The 18,335-nt window shown below is 41.4% G+C and overlaps 1 protein-coding gene across 1 annotated transcript; it reads right to left on the reverse strand.

The window, feature by feature from the left end:
- Positions 1–121: 121 nt before the first annotated feature.
- Positions 122–11,328, reverse strand: idh2 (isocitrate dehydrogenase (NADP(+)) 2). Its single transcript, XM_030095549.1, has 11 exons — positions 11,110–11,328; positions 5,937–6,028; positions 5,349–5,514; positions 4,552–4,712; positions 4,323–4,466; positions 3,001–3,137; positions 2,468–2,619; positions 2,221–2,333; positions 1,736–1,833; positions 1,561–1,653; positions 122–534 (listed from the first exon to the last, which is right to left on the reverse strand). The coding sequence occupies exons 1-11, from the start codon at positions 11,225–11,227 to the stop codon at positions 450–452; spliced, it is 1,359 nt and encodes a 452-aa protein (XP_029951409.1). The 5' UTR covers positions 11,228–11,328; the 3' UTR covers positions 122–449.
- Positions 11,329–18,335: the final 7,007 nt, after the last annotated feature.

An 18,335-nucleotide genomic window follows, 5' to 3' on the forward strand; every position in this document is an offset into this window, starting at 1 on the left:
GTAAAGAACTGTATGTACAATGTTGTGTACCAGACAATAATGTAAAGTAATAAATTTATTTACATTTAAAATGATTAAGATTTGATTTGTCCCAACAAAAAAAAAAAAAAGAAAGAAAATATAGTGGGTCAAACGAGATTTATTGGCAAGTAAGTTTGACACAAGCTTCAGTCTTGCCCGAGGCATTACACAGTATTGAATACAGTACTTCACGTTACAAAAATAAAACCTCGCGGATGATGGGACAGATAGTTAAGGTGGGCTTCAGGTGGGAGGGACGACGCTCGACCACTTAACCTAGCGGACCACTACACAATCCTAGAGAAGTACTCCATTTTTCCTTCTGGTGAAATACAAGAGGACTTATTGACCTTTTAAGTTAAAAATGAGGTACAAAAACAGACGAGTGACATTGCAATCTCCAGGCTCACTATTCGCTTTCAGGTCCTTCACTTGCCGAGGGCTTTGTCCAGATTTGTCTTGATGGCGTCGAGGAAGTCTGTAGTATTGACGTAGTGCTCGTTCAGCTTGACACTGAAAAGCCCAAAAGCAGGACGGATTAGAAAATTCAACAAGGAAGGTACAAGGAAACAAGACCAAGAAAACAAACGGTGACAATGTGCACACCAAATCCTGCTATTGGCGACTGGAATAAAAAGGGTTAAAACCTGCTTTTCTGATAGAAGTCCAAGAAGTTTTTTGGCCTTTGCAAAAGTTATGAGACAGCTGGCAGGTCGAAATCAGGGCAAATAACACCTGGTTTTATCAAAGGGAATTCCTTTTTATTGAAAGGAAATCTAAGGAAGTCACTCAAGTCATTGTTTGGGTGCAATTATTGGTGTAATGTCACAAAGCAAAAGAGGCTCCGTGGTTCATTCGGCTGCATCCTTCAAATGAGAGCTCCACCTAATGAGCCTTTGAAAGATTGATTAATATGCTAATTTTTCTTCCAAGTGGTCAGGAGAAATACTAGCAAGGTGTAAACAAATTATATCATAATTTACCGGCGCTATAGAGGACACATTTAAATGTTTTTTTCGCCTGACAAAGAGAAAAGCTGCGAAATTCAGCAGCTAGGATTTTGAAATTATGGTAAGTTTGCCAAATCACACAAATACCTAGATCTTTTTTTTTTCTGTCAGCCATTTCATTAGGTCTCAACTTTGTATTTCGTAATGAAATCGCCCCCTCCAAGCCATTTTCTGTGCAATCCAGTGCATGTGTTAATTGCAACATGCGTGCCTTTTACTCTGGGACTCTCAGCTGTAGTGTCCCAAAACCATACACAGTTTCACACCCTTCTCTTTTTTTTTTTTAGCACCGACCCTTTTCTTACACCTCCAGAAGCCTCCCAGGTAAATATGTTGATTACATAACCAAGCTGTACAACTGAGAACTCCATTCAAACGGAATATACCGAGACTCAGCATCACTGCGTGAACAGAAGGCATTGCACAGTCTCTCCTGATTCTTACTGATGTAAATAGACAAAACTGCTGCTTTTGAAAACACAGTGTGGATCGTGATCAGAGTGAGTCTGTAAGCGTGTTGTAAACGTACTTGGACAAGCCGTGGATGCAGCCTGCCAGGTCCTTGGTCATAACTCCGCTCTCAACAGTGTCGACGCACACCCTCTCCAGAGTCTGGGAGAACCTGCGGACAAACCAGAGCTCTATGAGTAACGGCCACGTGACACAACGGGCTCGCCGTTCATTTCCGTTTGAGCAGTTCTTACTTAATCAGGTCAGGATTGCCGTCGAGTTTGCCTCTGTGCTCCAGGCCTCGAGTCCAGGCGAAAATACTGGCAATGGGGTTGGTGCTGGTTGGTCTTCCCTGAAAGAAAGATACAATGTGTTGAATTGATTAAATTCAAATTGATCAAACATATAGGGGTGGATCACAATCTAATAATATATGCTGAATTATTGCAAAAGAGTAATATTCAGTGAGTTTTTTTTTTTAAGGCAAAACAATTCAAACTTATAAGACTGTATTTCACTTTTGACCAAATCAAGCAGACTTGCAGTTATCATTTTCCACCGCAGGATGGCAGTATAGCCCAACAGATTACACAGACGGTTTGCTGCTGTGAGTATGTTTGTGTGAGGCTTCACACAGCTTCTGTTCTCCATGCTTCTGAATGCAGATCCTCTGGCCTGATCCAGATTGTTTTTATTTTCTTTTCCCTTCTTCTAAAAGCACAGGCTGATGCGTACTGACCTTCTGGTGCTCGCGGTAGTGCCTGGTCACCGTGCCGTGGGCCGCCTCGGCCTCGATTGTCTTTCCATCGGGACACACCAGAACCGACGTCATCAGTCCCAGAGAGCCGAAGCCTAAAAGAGGAAACAGTCCTTCAGCGCGGCCCGAGAAGCTGGCAGGCGTTCCCTCCGCGCCGCGAGGATGCGGCGTTTCATAACAGCGGCGTTTCCCAAGCAGAAGGAGAAGAGTTGTTTTCTGATTCTCTCACCCTGGGCGAGGATGTCAGACTGCACATCTCCATCGTAGTTCTTGCAAGCCCACACAAAGGCGCCCGAGGACTTGAGCACCTGGGCGACCATATCGTCGATAAGCCTGTGCTCGTACCAGATCTTCAGCTTGTCAAACTCCGGCTTGTAATGCCTGCACGACGCAAGGACAAAACGGCATTTGATGAAAGTCTTATAGAAAACCAATGCAGAAGTTATTTCTATTTCAACATAGGAACTGAAAAGAATTTCTAAAATTTTAATTGTGATAATTATGACATCCACAAAAAAAATCTCATTATGTGAGAGATTATATTGAGATACGTTTTTATATTTATGACAAACAAAATTTTTGTCAAACTATTGTTTTTTCTGTCTTTAGTTTATAGTGTAGTACTATGTTTAAATGTTGTTTGTGTTCAAAAATAAATTAAAAGTAAATAAAATATGACATAAGCAAAAGAAATTTTTAGTTCAGGTTCAATAAGTCTAGTCTAAAAAAAATCCAAAACCAATCCAGAAGTGAAGCACTCACTTCTGGAAGATGTCCTCGAAGATGTCCTTAAATCTGCCGTCATAGGCTTTCAGAATGGTGTTCTTTGTGCTCATGTAGAGAGGCCACTTCTTGCCAATAGCGTACTGGAAGCAGCTGTGTGCAAAGCCTGTGATGGACTGATGAGGGAGAGAAGGACACGGGAAAAACAGAATGAAACAGTCCACTACTGCTGTGGGTTCTTTATCAGCCGTACAGGGGTTAACAACCTTCCCCTTGTCGAGTTGAAAGTCATCTGCTGTGACCTCTGATGTTGTTAAATCAAACAGACCTGTGCTGATGAAGGCAAACAAAACAGTAGAGGAGCGGGATGAAAGGAGGTTAGACTACTGCAGTGGCTGCCGTGTGAGATTTACAAAAGGCCCTCGGGCAAAGTGGAACAGCTCCATTTCCAGGCATGGAGCGTGAGAGTCGATCGTTTGGGTTTGTAACCTTGTAGTATTGTGGAAAATGAGCAAATTAAACCGTCCTCAAATTGGCAAACATGCGATTTCAGAACATTATTCATTTTCTAATGCAGATGCTACAATGGAGAGGTCTTGATAAATGTACTTTTAATATTTCATCATGGAGAAGACATCAATTTGGAAACTATATTCAACATTTAGGACTGACAGTTACTTCTCAGGAGGTATGAGGTAGACAAATGTGGAGAAGTGACTTTTGTTATGCACGACCATGCAGCTCCACTGTAATTTGATGGCAACCGTGATCAGAAAGGGGGTCTGCGGCCCCTATTATCAATAATTTGCTTGAGGGCCTCAAAGGAAAATTGTGGTTTGCGATATCAGGACAGTTTTCCCTCTTTTTGAGCCATTTTTCGTCTCCAACACCGAATGTAGGAGAAGCCTGCCTTTGAACTCAAGTCATGTTGTGTCTGAAGAAATGTTCAAAAATCAACCATCACTGCCATATTTCACAATAAAGATACATTTATTGTCAAATACTTTCTACCCTGGGTGTGAGCTTCGACAAGACACCGGATTTCTCCCGTTGGTTAGTATCATTCCCGTAGCGTTACATTTGAGTGATACATTCTGAAGCCGTCGTGCTCTAAAGAAGTTCAAAGACGTTTTCGTTCCTGTCGTTACTGCATTTCCGCTTTAAAAGGGCAGAAGTGCTACAAATGTTCATTTCTCCCCTGATGGCCGACACGCCAGTGTTGCACCAGGAGACACGGCCCTCATGGAAATCCTTTTATTTTGATTTCAGAGCTCCCGGAGGACGGAGGAAACCCGCAGCCTCTCTGACCCAGCTTCAGCATGTCTCACTATGATCTGCTGGGAGTGTCGCAGCAGGCTCACCTCGTCTGTGTTGTACATGCCCATTCCACAGCCACCGGCGGGGAAGTCGTAGACCTCCCACTCCTTGCCGGCGCTGCCGTCAGCGGGGGAGAAGATGATCTTGAACTTTCCTGGCTGGTCCACAACAAAGTCTGTTGCTCTGTACTGCAATGGGGGGGGGGGGATAACGGGAGGTTATCGAGGTTTAGGCTGAGAAAAGCAAGCGTGAACAGCGGACCGTGAGACCAACCTGATCACCGAAGGCGTGTCTGCCGATGGTGATGGGCTGCGTCCAGCCTGGAACAAGCCTGGGAATGTTCTTGCAGATGATTGGCTCGCGGAAGACGGTGCCGCCCAGAATGTTCCTGATGGTGCCGTTGGGGCTCTTCCACATCTTCTTCAGGCTGAACTCTGCAGAAACAGACCGGCGTTGAGACAAGACGACAACACTCCCGAAGCAGTACAAACACTCATCTTTTTCAGCACCGTGACTCAAATTGTGAACAACCACTGAAGCCGAGCATTTTTTTTTAAGAAACTAAAACAGCTTTCATATGAAAATAAAGCTGCAGTCAATTGTTTTTACAACATGTGTGCATTAATAAACCAATTAATTTGTGTTCTGACCTCCCGATGTTTAGCTGAATGCGAAAAGCAGTAAAATTAATATGCAGATAAGTGCACAAAGTGAAATAGGAGCGGTTTGACCTTTTCTTTTATTCATCTCTCTAAAGTAATCGGTTTATTATTCAACCTTTTCTAAAATCATCAATCCCTGTCGCCTCATAAACATTGGGAGTGCAGCAAATTGTCTAATCAGCCTGTCCTGCTGAGGGCCGGGCGTCTGGTTTGGCCTGTGCTCAGGTTACAACTCTTCAGTCCATCTCAGATGAACACACTGTGATTCCTACTTTCTAAAGACGTTTTAAACTGTGTTGACACCCTGGATCGTCTGAGTTTGATTCCTTTTAAGTTTTAACTCAATCTTTTAAATTGTCATGTTTAATTATCCATTAAAAAAATTGCAATTTAGGATTCGTTTCAGACCTTCCACTCTGGCTTCGTCGGGTGTGATGGTGGCACATTTAACCGCAACGTTGTACTTCTTGGTAGCCAGGGCGGAGTCGATGGTGACCTGGTCGTCGGTCTGGTCGCGGTACGGCAGACCCAGATCGTAGTACTTCAGCTCAACATCGACATTGGACAGGATCAGCTGGAGGAGCACAAAAAAAAAAAAAAACACAACTTTGATTTACAACCCAGTCTCATTGCAGGAGCACTCTGGTTTCCCAAAAGGGAATTCACTCCATCTGTCTATAAACACAGTTACAGGGATCACTGGAATGGGTAACAGGACAGTAAAACAAATCATCAGCCGTGGAGGCGGGGGGGGGGGGGACCCTCTCTGTGCTGCTTCGTTCCTGAGCCAACAACATCTGCTCCCTCCAGAGGCAACACGCCAGCTACTGAATGAAACATCAGAGAAGCTCCTCCCTCCCATCATGCATATTTAATCCTGCACATCACGTAACCCTTCCCACACATCCGCGCACGTCCGTCTGCACATGAAAATCTGACTCGTGGGCTTTCCCCAGCTCTGACGCCAACAACGTACTCATGCATTCACTTCTTCACCTTCTCTTTAATGAACTCCCAGATGATCCTGGTCATCTCGTCTCCGTCCATCTCCACCACCGGCTGGGCCACTTTGATGCGTTTGTCGGCATCTGTTGAGCATCCAGAGCAAAAATATTTATGAAGAACTTCCTATGCATGGGAAAATACGCTGATCTTATTATAATAAACACGATCTCTCTCTTTCTCCCCAATGCAAACTGAACAGCTGGTCTAGCAACCCTCTAGTTTGAATTACAAATATTCGAGTTTCCAGATGACTTTAAAATGTCAAGTTTTGAAACTGTGATTATATATTTTCCCCAAGTCTGACTCATCAATTAAAAGACAGAAAGAAAGAACGTGAAGGAAACAAACTGGGTATATTTGTTAAACATCTTGACTGAATATGAAGTGTAATGAAAGACAAAAAAAAAAAAAAAAACTGATCCAACTCTCTTACACTATAAAGACTGACTAATTATTTTAAATGAAAACATCCAACCCACATCAGAGGAGTTTTAATTGAGCTACAGATCTGAAAAAAAACACCAGGTCCAGCTTTAAACCAGGAGGTGAAAGGACTCCTCTTCCCACAAGTTCAAAACTATCATTAAAAATACGTTGACTCATACTTACAATTTCCACTAACAAGCCAAATTAAAAGAAATGAGGAAAAAATGATATAATTTTCTTTTGACCGTCTCTTAAATGTGAAGGTTTAATTCCCAGCTTGCTAAAACTAAAATGTATTTTTTGCTACATTTACTGAAAAGGTTCCTATCATTCTAAAACCGAACAGAAAGCCTCGCACGGCTGCAACTACAGTCAGACATTTATGTTTCTGAGAATGAGTTAATTATTGGTGGAGCCAATGTCACTTTCCTATGTTGCCGTTTTCATACACATGCTGGGATTTCTATACAATCTCCTTTACATAACGTCACCACTGGCTTTTTAAGACGATCACTTAACTTCTTTACTTTCCACTCAGATCAGCGTGGATTAGTATCTCTAATCATATCAGCCCAGCATGCGAGTCTTCCCAGCAGGAATACTTCAGTGAAGAGGAAAGTACAGGGGGAGGTGCAGAGGATCAAGTAACTCTCAGACTTTGCAGCTAACTTACTGCGTCCCAGCGCCTTCAGAGTAACTCCAGTAACCCTGGCATGTCTGTGGGAATGATAGCGACACCACTAAATCTTTAATGTTTAAGAAGCTATAGGGGAGTTTTCAGGAAAAACCAGCACGTTTGTGGAGCGATTCGATCTTGCTGGGATTGCAGGGCCTCGGAGACACCTGTTAAAACAGACCCCGCTCTGATCCTGCACTCCAAACACGACAAGCCCCGCTGGGTTCAGACGCATGGTGGCCGTGTGCTGAAAATAGCCACGTATGAAAGAGGGTCGTGACCTTTACGTTGCGCAAAAGCAGAATCCAGATAGTGAAAACGGCGTCTGTGACAACAGAGCTCAGCACAAACGCAGGCTTGTGAATATGTTGTGCTGGTAACCTAACAAGCCATTGCTTATGTCGTCATATAATCTGTAATTACACTCCTTAACTGAACCTGGGAGTTTGTCGTTTTGCCAATGTCCACCATGTGACAAAGGAAACTATGTGAACATGATGCAAACCGTTTTATTTTAGGGATTTGGCAACCAAGACAACCAAGTTTACAATAAGCAATAAGAGGAACAGACTGTTTCACATCTTGTGAGAAAAGTTCAGAAAAATAAAACCAATCAGCAAAAACCAGGACAAGATGAATAACTGAAATTAATTAATTTCTAGAATTATGTGAAACATACAGATCAAATACTCCTGTTCTGACTCACATGCCTGGATTTTGTCAATGTGTAAGAAGTGCATGTCAAATGCTGTGATCTGCAACAGGAAATCTGCTTTATCAGTCCTGACAAGCACAAGCTTTCAATAACTGTGAAACCATTAACCTAAAACATAATTTCTCAAAGGCTTGTGACAGACTGGTGACAGGATTTATGACCACCGGTCCAAAAGAGAAGGTGAACTTGAGTTTAATGAATCTTTTGAGCATACTTTGCCCTTTACTATCTGCTTTTGCAAGTAAAGTCTCCATCGCAGTGCATCCTGGGTAATCTACCAGCTACCGTCTGGCATTATTTCATCCTAGTCTAACATAACCGTGCAAAAAGCAGGGGTTGGCCATCGCAGAGCAGGGGGAGGAGGAGGGAAGAGCAGACGCGAGACGAGTAGATTATGTAACTTCTGAACGTAGCAACGAAGTGAATGCTGAAGGGCGAGCTGAAACAGTCATGTGATCCTTCCTGCCACATCACTCTCACAAGCAGTGCTGATAGGTCTCTGTGAGTTCAGTTCCTCAGTTCAGAGCTTTGGTCACAAGTGGGAAATACACAGTGATCGAAAACAGATTACAAACTTACATATCTGACAGCCACTCATACTGATGTCTGCCCATTCATTTGTATAGATTACTATGTCATATTAAATGTTTGAACTGTCAACTACATGCACAGAACCCAGTCTTCTGAAAGGATATACGAATAGCATTATTCTGACCTTGCTTGCGGTGCCACCTTGGAGTATACGAGCCTTTAAATACTGCCGGTGGCACATGGCACGTCCAACTAATTTTAAAACTGATGTCTGCGGTGCCACGTGCTCTACAGTATTTACATAAGGTGCACTGACGGCAAGCATTCAAAGACAAACCGAAGCAGTGCCTGCCTTCTTCAGATAACCGATTATGTGTCTTCTGTGGTTAACTTTTAACAAAGAGAGGCAAACCTTAAAGCACTGCACATTTAATGCTAGTGCAAGAGCAAATGTAGGCAAAGTAAACAAACGTAAAGGAACAAAGTTGCACATAAGACTGCACACCTTGGTTAAAAGGTCAATCAACGAACTCTTGAACCCCACAAATAAGATTAACCGGTTTGAATGCACATTGTTTGCAAATTAACAAGTCAGACACTGACAGGAGAATTATGGCTTATGTTTGGGAGATCCAACAACCCTGATGGCCAACTTTAAAAACCCTGTAAACTTCAAAAAGGGTTTTGAAGTTTATAGTCAGTAATCAGCAACTTCCGGACACAATGTGACCTCTGATTGCAATAAAAACATTCAATAAAAGCTGTTGAATTTCCACAGTGATTATAAGTCACATGGTTCTGAAACAACAGATTATGCGATCAAAGTTGTCAAACAGACGTTTGACGAGTTTAATCATTTTAACATTGTTGCAAACGTTAGCATGGAAATCTAAAAGTGGAAGTACTGAACATTTAAATTCCATTAAGGCTACTGCTATAGTTGTAACTGTAAATATTAAGAAAACCAAAAAACATGTCTTTTTCCAGCAAAAAAACAAAGTTAACAGAAGAAATCTGCAGATAAACAAGGTGAACAGGTAAACAAGGTGATAATCACTGAGATGTAATCAAACAAAAAAATGGATTTGTGCTACCAAGGTGAATATTATCAATAAAAGGCACTTCTAGGTGTACAGAATTAGTGTTGCTTTGCGTAAGTGGCAAACATGAACTCTGACTCTTTTCACCTAAACTGTGGTAAATCATCAGATTATATTCCTCAAACAAACGCACAAGTGCTGATGTATTGACAGATGTCACGGTAGTTTCTGGGATGTTCCAGAGAGTTTCCAGTATCCTAATGTATTCTTTTATTCACATGTGACATTTTCCACCTCACAGCCAGGCAGAAATGCACCAGGAATAATGACTTATGCTCAAAGTGCAGAAGCATTCAAAAACATTGCTGTATCCGTGTGATGACTTAAGTGTTGAGCATATTATCAGTCCTTCATCTGCAGATTTGGATATGTATGCTCTAAACTGAGGAATCCAACTTCCAACTTTTAATTTAGCAAGTTTCAAGCTGTTTGAATGAATTATTTAAACCCAAGTATTGACCAGCTGCTCAGAAACACTACACTTCTGTGTTCATCTCATCCACCTGAAACAGAAAGTTCCACCAAACAGCTCAAATGTCCTGGAGATCCAGTCACACCTGAGCCCGGGTGCCCTTCACTTGACCTGCTCCTTGAGGTCGTTTCTGTTTGCAAGGACACCTGAAGTTCCTGCGGAGTGTCCCTGCGTCCTGCTGCAGGACATTTAGGATGTCTGCAGTGTACCGTTGTGAATGTGGATCACAAAAAAACAGTAAACCGAGGCTGCGTTCTTCACGACAGTGAAAGTCAACTCTTGAACTCGGGGTCGTGAAAGCGAGTGGCCGCGCGGGGGCTTGTGGTCTAAACACGGACAGCTGTGTTAGAGAGAGAGAAAACAGTGCAGCTCTGCGCTGCATCGAGAATGAAAGCCAAATGGAAACCGGTAAGTAGGACAGCGGCAGCCATTGCTCTGTATGGCGGAGGCTCGTATGCTGCGGCTGACCTTGGGAAAACTTTTCCCAAGTCGTCGTCACTCCGACTTACATAAAGTCTGACAGACAGCACGCGGGTTCGAGTCCCTGCCATGACACAATGTGGTGCTTGGGGGGGAAAAAAGCAATGGCAGTTTTCTGCTCAGCTGTTAGGTAATAAAATGTCCGCGAAGGCAGCTTAAAAAAAAGGAAGATGCGTTTGATTCATTGGCTGCCAGCAGAGAACCGCTATTTTCTCATACATTCACTTCGCCTCGTTAGCGCAAGCAGCGCGCAGACATCTTCACTCATGTCGAAATGTTACTCGGATGTTATACTAATTGCAGAGACACCGCATATGTTGGCGTTTAAATAAACTATTCCTCAAAGTTTGGATTGAGGGGAAGACAAAGACAGACCCCCCTCCTCCTCCTCCACTTTCTCTGCTCGGCCCTCTTCCCACGTCGACATTTACATCCTGATAATTAACGAAAACAACCTGCACCAAAGCGGACACACTGCAGCGGTAAACCGTCGGGGGGAGGGAGGGTGGTCATGAGCATCGGTTGCCTCAGTGCAACAAAACCATTAAAGCTATTAACAGCATCCCGCGCGACGCCAGTTAGCATAGCTACTGCTGCTAGCTCCGCCGGCTTCAAGAGGGCTGATTTCATAGCACCCGATGTTTATCTGATTAACATGCACGATCCCCTTTTTAATGAACGGCGCCTTAACACAAAGCCGCGTTTAGCAGTGAGAGTGTAGTGATGCGGAGGATGAGCGGGTTTTTAAATCTGTGTGCACTCACAGTTTCTTTGTTGCAAAGTCTGGCAATTAGCAGCCGGCGCGAGCGCGGCGGGGTTTCTGGAGAAAGCAGCGCCGGCAGATCTCGACAGAGAGCTGAGGACTTTCAAATATCCAGCCATGTCTCGCCGGCCCGAATCACTTTGCGGTCAGCACACTCGACGAAACTCAGAGTAGAGAGGGGGCAATATGCTCCGAGGCTCTCCTCAATATAGTGGGCAGCAAGCAGCACCGCCCTTCTTCCCTCCCCGGCGGGACGCGCCGCGCGCTACGTCAGTCACATCGACTCAGAGGAGGGACCGAAACAAACAGATCTGGATCGAATAATGGGTTGCAAAAGACCCCACGGGGGGTCTGCATTCACCAGCACGAGACACACACATTGTGGGCATCAGGTACATGGAACAATAGACATGTTTCATTTGACTCTGTAAGCATAAACAGGCAGATGAGCGAGGCTCCCCCCTCATGCAGACACCGGAACTGAGGAGTCATCTCAGGTTACCATTCAGAGAAAGAGCACGAGACAACCTGACGGAAATTAAAACAACCCGCAAGACAGCAACGAGACATGCAAACATACAGCTCAAACAGAAGACAGAATGAGAGACGGAAGAAGAATTCCGTTCACTGAAAAAAACATGTTCAACATATTAAACTTGCACAATGTGAAATTCAAATACATGAAAATGAAAGAACTTGGAATGAATGAATGAATTATTTAAATATTTCTGGTGGTAGATCAACACATAGAAAATACAAACACTAACAAAATTCTGTTCATATTAAATGAACAAGAAAGGTAACAGACTGAAGCCAGTGGCGTATCTATGCCTTTCCTTTAAAGTCTATGGAAAGACAGAATATGTGCAGCTTACAAACAACCAAACCAACAATAGAAAATCATCTAAAGAACATAATATAATAATGCTATGATCAATGATTTCCCCTCTCCCTCATCATCCCTCATCATCTGTCTGAAGTATAATCCCTGATTATTCTGTATTTTACACCTTTTTTGAAAATTAACAGTGAGCCACTACATTTAAGTTCAACACTGAGAGCATCCAACAGTTTAACATTCTCAACAGAAACACAGTAGTTCTCACTTTACATAAAAGGAAATAAGTGATATGAGAAAAAGCTTTCCACCCAAACAAGTCAAAGTATTGCAACCAACCACAGAGACCCAGAAGGGTCAATATTTGACAATAAGTGTGAAATTTACCCTTATCACTATTATTATTATGAGTAAAGGAGGTAACCATATTAACTTTATACATGGTTAAAATGGCTACAATTGAAATAATGATATATTCCCTTCATAATAAACATTCCGGGATGGAAAATTGAGATATACGCAAAGAAACGCCAATAGAGTGAAACCAAGACTTGACCCCATCTGACACATGATGTAAGGATGTAAAAAGCATGAAATAAATATACGACTTATTTTGAGCAGAACTGTAAAACAACCAATGTTCAAACACAATTTTGTGGCTATTTAAAAGCATCTAACATACAGGCAATGTACTTTCGAAACACCATGACATTTAGTAAGGTGACATGGGGCTGAATGACCAAATCACGACAGAAAACTAATGAAAACTATCAAGTGTAGCACTGATCCCTAATGTGAAAAAAACCCACCTGAGTCAGAAAAACACCTCAAAGAGACCTGATTAAAAAAAATGTGTGAAACCAAATGACAAAAAATGTCATTTGCACAGGAGATCACCTGTATGAATCCATAGAGGCCTTCTGTGTGGCGTTTGCATGTGTGAAAGCAAAACAGCAATAAATCAAACAAACCTTTGTCTTATCCTGATGTCTTGGCTCTCAGTGTGAATGGGACACTCTGCGAAAAGAAATCATTTCTGTGTTGTTGAAAACCAGACAACAAAATCCCTCTTCAGTAATTCAGTATTCCAACTCATCCTGAAAAAAACCCCTCATATTTTGACTTTTACTGCTGGCAGATGTCGATCAAAACCTTAAAAGCACTGGCTCGTATAGTTACAGTAAATGTCCAGATTTCGACTAACTACCTGCTGTAATTAGCGAACTGCCCTCTGGAAGGGCTGCCAAGAATGCACGGCGGATGTAACTCTTCGATCAACACGTTTATTTTCACACATGCATATGGGAAATACACTCAGCCGCACCACATAGCCTGCTCCCCGTTCCTGCACCACTAAATTGTGAAATATAAACTCCGACTCTCTCCAAGAGTCTCTGATGATCTTGCAGGTTGCAAACCTGAAACAAACCCCACAATTCCACATCAGTCATGAAATATTGTGCCCTATTATGCCATGATTGTTCTTAACTTTTAACTCACCGACACCGTGTACACTCTTGAACGAAAATAACTCCAATGAACGCACCACCAAACCACGCCCCCTTACGGCAAGCTTATATACACAAATCCCTCCCACACGTGTGAGCAAATAATGAAGAATAATCAAACACAAATATGCATCTTTCTCACGAAGATAACAGAATATATTTTCATCTCTTTCCTCACTGGAAAGTTATACAGTAAATATATCCAGTCCCTGTTTTGTTATCTCTGCCTTGTGAATGGCTTCATCTTTAACTGCGTTTTTAATCCAGGTTTTTTGCCTCATCTAAAAATAAACCAGATGATGTCACCCCGGTTGCTCCTTCAGATTTGGGAAAGCTCCCTCTAGAGCCGCATTGCATCTGTTTTCCCAGCACAGTGCACTGGATTTTCTATTTATTTATTTATTTGGTATTGCGCACTCATGTGTCTACATTTTCTTGGCGGTACAAACTATTTCTAAAAATGTAAAGTACTACATCCATGTGTGCACCACCCTTATCAATACCCAATATTATGATAAGAAATTTATTATATTGCCTTCACCTGTACAGCATGTTCACTCTAAAAATGTCTCATCTAACAGTTGTAGCATGAGTAATAATAATAGATGCATATTTAAAAATGTAATAATAACCAACCATTTATAAATAATGGCATAAGATCATAACGTTGAAAAACATAGTCCAATGTATCTAAAAAGATAATTGTTTGTTATTTTGGAACGTTTTAATCATTTTTAAAAGTTTTTAATTTTGTCCACGAGTTGAAATACAATAGCAAAAGCAGCGTTTTTGGAGTTTCATGCTTCACAAGTTAACAATAAACCAGAAAAGTCGTGAAATATTCCACTTGATTTGTAAAAATTCTAGAATGTATGGACATTTCACTTCTGAGATTCAGTCTTTGGAAATCAAGATATATAGCTTTCCCTTTGCACTCTAATCTGTAACCTCTTTAAAATACACCTGTCTGGAAAATATGAAGACAGATTTGTCACCAGTATTTAAATCTGTGTGAAAACGTCCATTTTTGTTTTGCTTTTTTCCAGTGGTGGAAAATCTACTGTAAGTCTCATCTCGCCTTGTATCAGAACTGAGCTTATGTGTTTAAAAAGACACTTGAAGACTTTATTAGGATCCCAACTCATGTGCAGGATGAGTTCTGGAAAGTCACATTCCGAAATGTCTCAGTAGAGGGCCCTCTAATTTTAGCAGGGGGAAGGTTACCATACTGGGAGACAGATTGGGAAGTGTGCAGCCGTCACATGACAGGTCTGGCTGCGAGCCAGCTGAAGAGACATACGGGTCACCTCTGAAGTGCTCTTAAGCAGGAGAAAATGAGGTCTGCGAAGATAGTAACAAAAAGACACATATACTTAAGCCACAGTAATATCATGCTATCACAACAGTGTCTTAAACAGTGTGAAAAATAACATTCAGAAAATATGACATAACAATAAATACAGATGAAGGACAGCTGTTATAGTACCTGCAATGGTCTGTCAATCTGCATTGAGCCACCAAGGACACCAATAAGGAATGTGGTTATGGAGGTCAGACAGAGGTCAGTTTCGGTTACATAATCCTCCGACTCTCTAGTCACATTTGAACTCATTTAGATGTAAACATGTCTTCACGCCGGCCTCCTTCAGACACTCAGGAAGTCTCCGCTGTCAGGTGTCACCCTGTAAACTGCAAGGTCAAACCTCTCTGCCTCGCACTCCTTCAACCCCGTGTGAGGCACCGCTATTGTCAAAGTTCAGACGAGGACACAACTTATTGAAAATGTCACTCCACTCACAAAGCTGAGCACGAGATGTTTTATTTCAGTCCTCGGCTGTTAATTGAAGCTGTGATCAGGCTTTTATGGAGATTTGAGGGGGCAGGCTAATGCTATTATTGCTGTCATCTCGGTGGGCTGCTGGTGGGTTTCTCCTTTTGTCTGCCTTTCCAAAGACACAGACACATTTGAATGTGCTCGTAGGAGTTCAGGATATCATTTGGTGTGGAAGTGCTTTATATAGTATCGAAATAAGAGTTCTTGTGGTTGATTGATAACTTGTGGGTATAAAAAAAAAATTAAAAAATTAAAAAAACATTGGTTTGGATTGAAAATGATAAATGTGCCCCATCTGCTGGAGTGATTCAGAAAGCACTGAGACTGCATTGTTGAGCCAAGAGGGACCTCTGCTGGAGAGTTTTTAATATCCTCTTTCAGAAATATCGATTTGTTTATGGAGTAACATCTAAGGACAAGTGCTTGCCCTGAGATGACTTCTGCAGGTATTTCCCACAGTACTGTCTGCGATCAACTGAATGAAATTGAACTAAATGAAGTAAGAGATGGATCTCAGCTCAAAAATGTGGCTCAAAAACATGTATTGAGGCTGAAGAAACACATTTCACCATAATTACCTTTATATTCAGTGCACTGTGAGGAAAAATGCAAACCTCAAGAATCAAGGATGGTCAAAAAAGTAGAAGTTACACGTAAAGTTTCTTTGCCTTGAATGAGAAGCTAAATGTGAGGAATATAAAGAAAATAACCTCCGGCTGTCTTCCTTCCAGTTCAAAAAATCCCCAAATATACATATCTTTGGATTGTTGCATGGAAAATAAGTATACTGACAAAGTCCATTCAGGTGCGTGAAGAAGAAGCTGCAATCTGCACGCTGAAAGCCCACCACTGACAGGTTAAAACCGTGACACTAAAGCTCCAGCAGCTACCTGTTCCCAGTGACATTATCTATGCATAGGATGAGTTAAGATTATATGAAAAATGTACAACTTCATATAGAAAAAGTTTGAATGTATATTAAAAAGGGTGCTCAAAAGAGCAACACTAGATTCTGCGCCAATTATCAAACTGGTGAGTATAAATCTGATCTTACACATTTGAATTTTGTACGCCTATTCATTTTTACTGTAATGGTTTCACACATTTAATTCTGTCTGGCCTTATCAGCGGGTAAACCTTCCACAGAGGAAATCTCTAAAACTAGTTGATCACCAGAGTTTTTTACTGTCAGAACGGTGATGGCACAGTCGTGTTTTATTGCTTTATTGCCAAAACCAAGGACAGTCTATCATACGTATATCCTGAACAGACTGTCCTTAACATATTGGAGCAGTATGCATTTAGTTTACACAGATTATTTTATCTCAGGATGATGTTCATGTCAGATTGTTGTGTAAACTAGAAAAAAAAGATGCAGATTTCAAAATTGTTTAGTCTGGTGATTCACATACCAACACGTTTAAGAAAAAACAAAGAGACCTTTAAAAAAAACCCTCCAGCTATTGCTTTCCATCCTTGAGACATTCACAGATTGCTGAGGAAAAAGGAAAAGGAAAAAGGGATGCAATACTGAAAGTGGCTCCAATCCACATTTTTTTATTTTATTTAGTGCCAAAAAAAAAAACATAGTCACTTCAATCTCAAGATTTACAGAGGGGAAAAAAAAGCATAATTTTCAAACAAGCATGTATATATGATGATGGAAAGGTAAATCTCACTCTGACCAGGAAGAAATTCTGGCAGAACCAGGGTCAGAGAGGGTGACTTTCTGCAGGTTCGAAAGTCACCCTCTCTGACCCTGGTTCTGCAGTTTTTTAATCCAAAAGGAAAATTCTTTAAAGGCATTCTTCTAAAGCAACAGAGATGAAAAAAGCAACTGTTTGTGTCCACAGTTTCCTCTATGGACTCGAACCACAGTTCCACTTGACGACTGCTGCTAAATCAACAACATGTTTTGCTCCAGTTGTTTGGATGGGTACATTAAAAAAAGAGGAACTTCAAATTGTATAAAATGCGAGCTGGAGAGTGAAAAATTCCCAACTTTATTGTATAAATGACCCAAAAAGGCCCATGACGTTACCAACAATTAAAGTACAGTACAGTATATGTTTTCAAGGAAGAAAAAGATTGCAGCTTTCACCAAAATTGGGGGGGGGGGGGGCTTTTAAGAAATTTCTAGTGAATGTCTTGAATTAAGTGACAGATGTGCCATGTTTGTAGAACACACAGTTATGGTATGAGTAGCAAACCTTCTAATCCTCTACTGTAGCAAGCAGATATATCATACCATGATGCAGATGATTGTTTGGGCTCTGAAGAGGAGAGGTTAAAGGTCAGTGTCAAGTCACCTTGACTCCATGTCAATCATAGCCATAAATCTGAGTGGAACTATAGACTCAGATATGAAATTCAACAACCACATTATGAGAATAATGAATTCAGCTCACTACTAACCTGTATTTATTTTCAGTGAGCTGGATTATTGTAACAGTATTATTGTATTTTCCTGGTTGAAAAACAAACAAGGTAAAGCAGCTTTTGGTTCCTACGCTCATGACTTGTGGAAAAATGCTTTCTGAACACCTGAGGACTGCTGACACACTCACTTCTTTCAAATGAGATACTTAAACATTCCGACTTGCACAGGCCTTCCAATAAACAGCAGATTTTACTTATTTCATTGCCTTTTTTTCTTAATGCATTTTTCTCTACATTTATTCTTTTTTTTCTGTCTTTTGTAATCGCTTTTTCTTAATGCATTTCTTGATCTCCTTGTTTAATTTTTTTTGTTTTGTTTTCTTGTAAAGCACTATGAATTTCCTTGAGCCCGAATTTGCCTTGCTTGACCAATAATATATGGTTTGATTTAATTCTTGGAAAAATTAAAGTGTATTTTTATAATTGCAGTACACATTTAAAAGCACATCTCTTAAAAGTGAACTAATATGTATTTTGATAAGTTTTGTCAGTCTCCTGCAGGTATTTGACTCGCATTGATAAGAGCCAATAGGATTTCTCAGCGTGTGTCGGTGGGCGGGACTTCCGGTCACGGGCTGTGTTACGTATGTGCGCCGCACCATGAGCTA

This window comes from Salarias fasciatus, chromosome 7, assembly GCF_902148845.1.
Source record: "Salarias fasciatus chromosome 7, fSalaFa1.1, whole genome shotgun sequence".
Taxonomy (NCBI): domain Eukaryota; kingdom Metazoa; phylum Chordata; class Actinopteri; order Blenniiformes; family Blenniidae; genus Salarias; species Salarias fasciatus.

Bases quoted from the DNA above. Each gene is read 5' to 3' on its own strand.
- idh2 (XM_030095549.1), bottom strand. From the start codon at position 11,227: ATGGCTGGATATTTGAAAGTCCTCAGCTCTCTGTCGAGATCTGCCGGC. The intron at 6,029-11,109 runs GTGAGTGCACAC...GATGCTCAACAG, and splicing joins GACTTTGCAACAAAGAAACT to ATGCCGACAAACGCATCAAA. The intron at 2,620-3,000 runs GTGAGTGCTTCA...TGCGTCGTGCAG, and splicing joins TTCGAGGACATCTTCCAGAA to GCATTACAAGCCGGAGTTTG.